The sequence below is a fragment of the Oryzias melastigma genome, linkage group LG19 (genome assembly GCF_002922805.2).
Source record: "Oryzias melastigma strain HK-1 linkage group LG19, ASM292280v2, whole genome shotgun sequence".
NCBI lineage: Eukaryota > Metazoa > Chordata > Actinopteri > Beloniformes > Adrianichthyidae > Oryzias > Oryzias melastigma.
Window position 1 is genome coordinate 11,923,645 of NC_050530.1, and position 7,966 is coordinate 11,931,610.

General features: G+C 34.2%; 1 protein-coding gene across 4 annotated transcripts in view; it reads right to left on the reverse strand.

The window, feature by feature from the left end:
* Nucleotides 1-1,492: 1,492 nt before the first annotated feature.
* The window catches only part of pax2b (paired box 2b), a 29,548-nt gene continuing 23,074 nt past the window's right edge, over nt 1,493-7,966 (reverse strand). For 2 of the 4 annotated variants that reach the window (XM_024285620.2, XM_024285622.2), the window contains exons 8-10: nt 7,491-7,592; nt 4,909-4,995; nt 1,493-3,199 (exon numbers count right to left, since the gene is read on the reverse strand). In XM_024285620.2, the coding sequence (XP_024141388.1) occupies nt 3,078-3,199; nt 4,909-4,995; nt 7,491-7,592 (311 nt within the window). In that variant the 3' untranslated portion in view covers nt 1,493-3,077. Of the gene's footprint in view, nt 3,219-4,908; nt 4,996-7,490; nt 7,593-7,966 lie in introns of all 4 variants that reach the window. The other 2 variants (XM_036217144.1, XM_024285625.2) reach the window with 1 other exon arrangement.

Here is a 7,966-nt window from a genome sequence, read left to right on the forward strand (position 1 = left end):
ATCCAACGCCGCTCCAATCGGAACAGTGTCCACTTGTTGTAAATCAGTAATGATATAACTAAGTCATGAGAGGCTGCGGTGCTGAAGGGATTATAGAGCAAAGAAAGAGTGAAAAGAAGCTATAGGAGGGATTTTATGCATAAATCTCTCACTTCAACTTTGCTCAAATTGAATTCAGGCACACAGCTAGGAAAATTAATTCAGCTTTACAAAGCGAGAAGAGGTTAAACACTTTATGTGGTGCTCAGTGATCCGAATCATGGACAAAACAGTCAGAGGCATTCTCACCGTTTCCTCTGCTCTGTGTGATCTCTATACCTTCAAAAGTAAATATTGTTATCTCAGAATTGTCTTGTTAAGTAGAATAATTCGTGGTACAAAACAGACACAATTTTTTTTAACTTGGCTGTTTGCAAACAGCAGAAGATGCCCTTCAAACTATTATTTGAGGTGGATCAGTGTGATAAACACACACTAGAAAAGGAGATTTTTTTAACATTTTTGATGGAACTTTTAATCCTTCCTGGTTATCTTAATTATTGGGGCTTGTGGTTGAACATTTGTACATTTTTACAGAAAATGTCAAATTTTATTTTTACTTTAACATTTATCGTTCACAATATGTGCTCATAAAGTCATTGCAAGTAAACAAGTTCCTTTGTCTCATTGAAAAATGTCAATCCTTTAAGTAGAAATATATATTTTTTTACATTTATCTTTTAGTTTTAACATTAACTTGATTATTTAAATATCTTTGTGACCAATTTATCAACCTTTTGTGTCTGTTACATGTATTTTGAACAATAAATAGACTTAGTTGCATTCATGTTTTCACAAATGACATTGAAAAGAACCATAATTTGGTTGTTGCGTTACATTTACATATTTTTGAACAAGTTTTGCTTATTTATGCAGTTAATAATATTTGTCAAAGAATTACCAAAATTAAAGCAATATTTTGTATGATATAGATTATTTTTTTAATACTACTAATTGCTCCTTTTGAGAAAATATGTAAATTTGAAAATTTGCTGACCCCTTAGTGCCTACATTTATTATAATTATTTTCCATTCAAGGTGATGCTAAATTTCTGCAGCAATTCTGGAAAAATTTGCACATTGTTACTTAAAAGGGTCAAGAATTTGTTGCACGCTGTGGACTAAATTGGAACATATTCAATCATAAATACTTTTCATTCTTTGTTTTTTTTTTAAAAAAAATCTGAATACATGTTTCTGATTTAAAAAAGAGTTTTGTCTTTAATTTTTTTATTTTAGAAGTCAAATATCAAACTTTAACAGTTAAAGACTGATGGACTGTTTTAGCTCATTTATTATGATAAACCATAATTGAAAAATTGTAAAAATGATCAAATTTCTAAAGAAAATCACGTATGGTAATAAAAATGACATAAATAGTAGAAATAATTTGTCTTACACAAAAAAGACAAGTTAATTCCAGTCAGACACATAATGCAGTCTTTCTTCCGTAAAAGATTTCAGACACTTTTTTTATTATTGTACAAGTTATACCAGGATAATGAAAGTGATAATACCCATGAACATGAAAGATGTTTTTGCCTTACTGTATTTACAGCGAAGTGTCTTCACATCACACACAAAAATGCTTCTACAAAAATCAACATTTGAAAAAAAAAAAAAAAAACATTAAATAAACTCCACCTACCTTTAGGTTTGCAGCTGAATATGCATATAATGACCATCTCTGCACTGCATAGAATTTTATACATTTCCACTTGAACAATGTGGGCGTTTCATAGTAATAATAATAATAATAATAATATAATAATACTGCTCTCATGATGCATATTGGTGTCCTGTAAATAAACATTAACAAGAACTAAGTCTTTGGCAAATTCAATACATTCAGTTGACAAATGAAGAGAAATGATTCCAGCTTGATTGATCGTGTGGAGCTAAAGTTGGAACGAAACACATTTAAGGCATTTTAATTATCGCCCTGCTTTTGGATTTTACCGAAGACCATCAGACCGTTAAACATCAGACAAATGATGGTAGTGGCTTGATTTGGGGGGTTTATATATGTATATGTGTGTGTGTGTGTGGTTGAATGCCAAAGACTTAATCAACTTAAATAAAAATTGAAGTTGTGAGAACAAACAGTAGCATAGTGCACGTCAAGTCAGTGACACAATGGGCCTTGATTCACAACTAAAAACTGTAAGTGCCTTTGCCGATTGACTTATTATACTTACAGTTTTATGAAAAAAAAAAACAATTATACACATACTTTTCCTGCATAATAATGCTCCAGTGTTGCAAACCTCCAAAATAGTGCAAAATTAACAAAAAAAAAGGTACAAAGGTTTTGCCTGATGAAGTCTGGATTTTTCACAAATAAGAAATAGTAAAACACTAGCCAAGCAGTCTGCAGTTTAGTCGTTACGAATTATAAAAATGAAATAAAAAAATCTTTTAAGAATATATTTACTAGTCCATTGAAACCTTGCAAATAGTGGGGCCATGGGGCTATACTGCCATGGCTCCCTCTATCTTGAAACTTCTTTTTTTCAGTTTTTTTGAGTTTTATTTCATTTTCATTTTTTACATCTTGATTGTGTTTCACAGAGAACATGTCCTAATCTTCTCATGGCGTCATAAACAACCAGGTTTCTCATGCTGGATGTTCGGTTGGGGAGTGTTCAAAAACGGTCATCTGACGAAGCCCCCTGATGTCGCAGCATGAATAGTGTTGAGACAAATGCACAAACGGAAATGTGACTGCTGCTACGTCTGAAGCTCAGAACAACGACCCCGCTGAGAGGCATCAGGAGAAGGAATGTAAAGTACTGATCCACGGTGGTGTGAAAGAGGCTGCAGAAGATGGAAATAAACTCTTTTCTCTTCCACTCCTTCCTTTTAGCTGCAGTTTCTCAATAACAAGTCTCTTCTGGAAGTGCTTTGTCCGATGATGTTCCCAGGATGTATTACAGCACTTATCTTCTTTTGGTAGAAGTTTCTTCTCATTTGAGCATGGAACTTTATTTATCTTTTTTTTTTTTTTTTTCACAGTAGTGTTGAATGGGTCTTTGTGGTCACACTGGGGGGATATGGAGGCTGAGGCCATGGTCTTGCAGGTTGATTTGGTTTCGATGGTAACTAGTGACGGTCATAGGCAGTGGCAGCAGTGGGAGGGGCCGAGCCTCTCGATGCGGCACTATAATAATAAGGGGAACCTGAAAGTTAACAGAAGAACGAACCATTTGAAACAACAAATATAGCTTCAGTTTACTGACTTCACATCATTGTATGGTGATGTATTTTTGATGAATAAAGGTCTAATCTTAATATCTGTTTATTTTTGTACCAAACAGACACCAAAACACATTTATTCTACAGACCAAATCTGTTTTACTCCAAGCTTACATAAAATTCCTTATGATTTACCTACATATTTTAAAGCTTTTTAATTGGAAGTAAGGTTCCTACTTTGGCTCAAGCTGCATCTGTATTGTTAGAGTGAGTGAATCATATTGTTCGCCAGTTACTTTACTACATTTGAGCAAAAATCATGTTTGCCTCAACAGATCCTACTATATAGACAACAATAAAAACAGGAATTTTGCTCCTTTTAATTTGAAAGTGGGTTTTTAAGAAGTACTTTTTTACAGAAAGCGACTTACAATGACGTTCATGGAGATGAAATGTCCAAATCATTACAAAAAATGTGGTGTTCTAACTGACTTTTGTTTTTTGTGCTTTTTTAAAAAATGTTTTTATTTGTTTATTTATTTAAGACAAGGGTAGCATATATTAATGTAACATTTAAAAATGCAATATATAAGATTATAGCCTTTTAAACTAATTACCATCTTTAATCCCTTCAGAACCGATTGAGTAAATAAATCAAAAAAGGATAACAGATTAGCAGACATTTAGTCAATGACAGTTTTGCTCTTTTACTAGACCAATTTTATTTTTTTGACCAGAAAAGGATTTAATAGTTTTTTTTTAATTCGTAAAATAGTTCAAAAATTCTTTAATTGTAAAATATGCACTCTGATAAACTTTGAGCTATTTTATAAGTCTTCTCAATGAGTTCTATTTATGTTTATTCTTTAGCCAAAATTTAAAAATGATTTTTTTTTTTATTAGGACATAGTTTCTGCAGAGTGGTATTAGTTCAATGGAAATTTGAGTTGTGGACGGGGCTGATGGCGCAGAGCAATCCACTTCCCCTTTCTTTTGCTGAGAGCTCTCTGTTTACATGGCTTACAGCCCCTCACTCCCCAACAAACATGGTGAGCAATTTTGGAGCTGTCCAGCCCTACAGTTTTGAGCCAGCTCAGATGAGGAAAATGGATCTAGTTGCTTACAAGTTGATCAGGGATTGGCGACTCCAGTCCTCGAGGGCCACTGTGTCTCCAGGATTTTCAGATATAAAGCCCTACTCATGATTGATTACCTGGTTCAGATGTATCTACCAGATTAGAACAGGCCAGAGGAAGCTATGTTAGAAAACATGCAGGAACGTGGCCCTCGAGGTCTGGAGTTGCCTATCCGTGAAGTGGATGCATCAGAAAGGGGCGGAGCTTGGAGCTTGTGTGTGGCCGGCCCAGCATATATTATTCAAATAAAGAAATACTCAAAAATGCAATTTTGAGCGTAGTTTTCTTACTTTTCCAATTTTCCTCAGAGTGAGTTTTTAAAAGAAATTTTAACATCCTACAATTTCATTTTTAAATCAAAATGAAAGTCAAAGAAATCAAAGGGACACTAAAGGCATCTTTGGGGGTAAAAACATCTTTTTGACCAAAATAAAAACAAAAAAAACAATCACTCCAAAGGTTAAACTTCCTGTTTCTAAGAGGGATATAGGTGGTGATTAGCTGGTAATCCTCTTCTAGTCCTTAACTAAGTACTCACTTAGTAATGCTGGGTTGCTGAATCGCCAGGCTTCATTGTAGGTTGTGTACTGCGGATGACTATAGGGGTTCCCTGAAAACTCACTCCCTGCAAACAAAACAACAAATCAATTAGCATTTCAATGCATCAAATCATTACGCCTTTGCATAGAGTCATCTTTCGTCATTCAAAACAGGATGCAATTTGAAGCAGGAAATGATAATCATCGATGTGAAACCAGTCAAGCAAGTAATTTATTTCTTTTTCATTTCACTTAAGTTATGCAACACTGAACAATATAGGATATTTTCCTGTCCCATATATGGGCATCTACCTATTCTTCTTCCAGCAGCATATTCCAGAACAATCTAATAAATAGAGAGTGGATATAAACAGTTTCATGCATGCATTTCAGACTTGCTGCCATAAAATCTTGCGGCCACATTGTTGAGTGAATTTTAGCCCCTCAGATCTGAAGCCCCCGGAGTCTGAGCTTTGGTATTTTCTTGCAACAGATTTTTCTGTCAGGGGAAGTAACTTGGAGCACGTCAGTGAGCACTGCTGTTGGTTCAACATGTTTCTTTCTTTTACGAGACAATAAAAGCTGGATTTTATATGGGCCTGTTGAAAAACGGCTTTGCTTTAACAATGTTTTGCTCCTGTCACTAAATCTTTCAGGCTCCGTGTAGAACGGACACTTGTAACACAAAACCACAAGCCATGACATGAAGGCGTTCATCTTTTTCTCTGTCCGCATTAAAAGAAATGGTGAGTTAAGAAAAGAGAGGATGAAATAAACTACAGTGATGAGGAGTAAAGTGAATTGTATTTACCTTAAAGGTAAATCAGGACAACACAGACTACCAATTTTTGCCTTTTTAGCATTTTTTTTTTTTTTACCTAAAATGTACTATTTACCCAAATTTCCCATTAATCCAACTTGGACTTAAATTTCTTAAAATAGTTAACAGCAAATATATAAATACATTGAAATACAAAAAAAAGTTTAACTGAACCCCTTCACGGCATTGTTTTTCCAGTTATACAAAAAAAGTTTTTTTTAAGGCTGGGTATTGATTAAAAAAATGTAACTAATTAATCGCAATAATTTTTTTCCTTTTTTTTAATGTAACAGTTTCTGCAAATAATCAAAATTTAAAATCACATGCAAAATAACACATTTGTAATATTTATTTTTAACCCTTTGGAACCTCAGTGACCAGAAATAAGAATTTCTCTCCTGTTGTCAATTTGACATTTTTCCTGGAATTCTGCTTTTTTAATTTTCTCTGTTTCTTTTCCAGCTTTTTCTTTTTTCTCAAACATTTTTGTTATTTTGTTTGTGAAAAATAATAAAAGAAACATTTTTGGGGTTATGTTTGATCCAACTGGATCAAGGTCGGCTCCGCTGGAATCTGCTCACAGGTGGAGGCGTGTCTGTCCACTCTGAACTGCTTGCAGGACTTTTGCGGTGAACCGCAGCGTTTCCACAATTTTTAGACAAAACCAGTGTTCGTTATTGTAGAAAAATTAATGTCGGTCCACATCCCAAAGCATCGATTTCCTCATTGTTGGATTTCCAATAGCAGACAGCTCTGTTAGGCTCCGCCCACAACAGCGGATCTTTCGCTTTGTTGGATCGACGTTCATCTTCTGCCTTATTTACGAAAATTTACAAATATCTTTTGTCCAAAAACAACAATTAAATCACATATAATATCTTTAATTTAATAAAATCTCAATCACAGAATATAAAAAGAAGTCCAAATTTATTTTAGAGGGAGTTTTATTACACTGATCTCACACTTCCACATCAGGATGCCTGAGGGCGTTAATTAATATTAACGCGTTAATTCTGTCTTGATTAATCACTTCCATTAACGAGTTAACTTTCACAGCCCTAGTTTTTTTGATTCCATGTAATGCTAAACGCTGCAGTTACACTGCTGGATTTATTAATATGTTGCAAATTAACAACATACAGTATGGAGGGCTTAAAGAAAGGCGAAACGAGTGAATACAAGGGTAATATTTTTAGTTTGGTTCATTAAAAACAAAAAACAAAAAATCTAATCAACCACACATTCAAAAATCATATGTTTTGCGATTAGTTAAACATTTTAGGACTTTGCTGTGCTTGATTTATACTTGTTATGCACATCCTTACTGGTTTTCTTATTCATAATCACAATAAAAATGTACTTTTAGTGACAAAAAGTTTGAAACCAAGGTTGGCTTTCCTCAAAAGAGCCAGGCTTTGAAAGTTTCACCTTTCCCCGTTCCATACCTCCTGACCCCTAACGATTTGCCGTGAACCTGAACTGCAGGTTAAATGGAAGTAAGGAAAAGGATATGTTCTCAAGTTCTAAAGGCTGTCCAGAGCACCCATCCAAGACTTAAAAAAAAAAAAAATCAAAAAACCCTTTGATCACTTATTTATTTTGTCTAATCAACACAAGGATGTGTGCAGATTTTAAACTGCAGGTTACCTCTCTGAATTGCCTACCGAACTCTTACTATTTTAACTTCTCCTTGTGTTTCTACTAAAGTGAACACGTGTTGGACAGATCAACACAAAGAAATAAAAAGTGAAGTCAGCTCACCAGGAACCATTCCAGCAAGTGTGGAGGTCGGGTAGCTGCCCTGTCCTGTGGGCGGAACGTGAGGGGGGTACCCAGGTAAGGTTGTGTTGGCCATGTCTCGACCTGCAGGGAGAAAAAACACAAACAAAAGAACATTTTTTCATACATGTACATTTAATTTCATTAAGTTTTAGGTCCTTCCTCATTATTTTAAAGTGGACACTACATAAAATTAAAAAATGTTTGGATAAGATTCCAATTAAAATGAGCATTGAATTATTTTTTTTCATATTTAGTGCACTGACTATTTTTTAATATATTTTTACACCATTCTCCTGATTAACATATTCAACATTAGTAAGGATTGCTCCAGCAGAAGAGGCACATTTGGTAGATTTTTATAAGGCACATGTGAGCTGTCAAATTAAATTAGCTGTAAACAAAAGGGCTTAAAATAACAAATGCTTAATTTTCCACCTTTATTCCAAAACTATAAT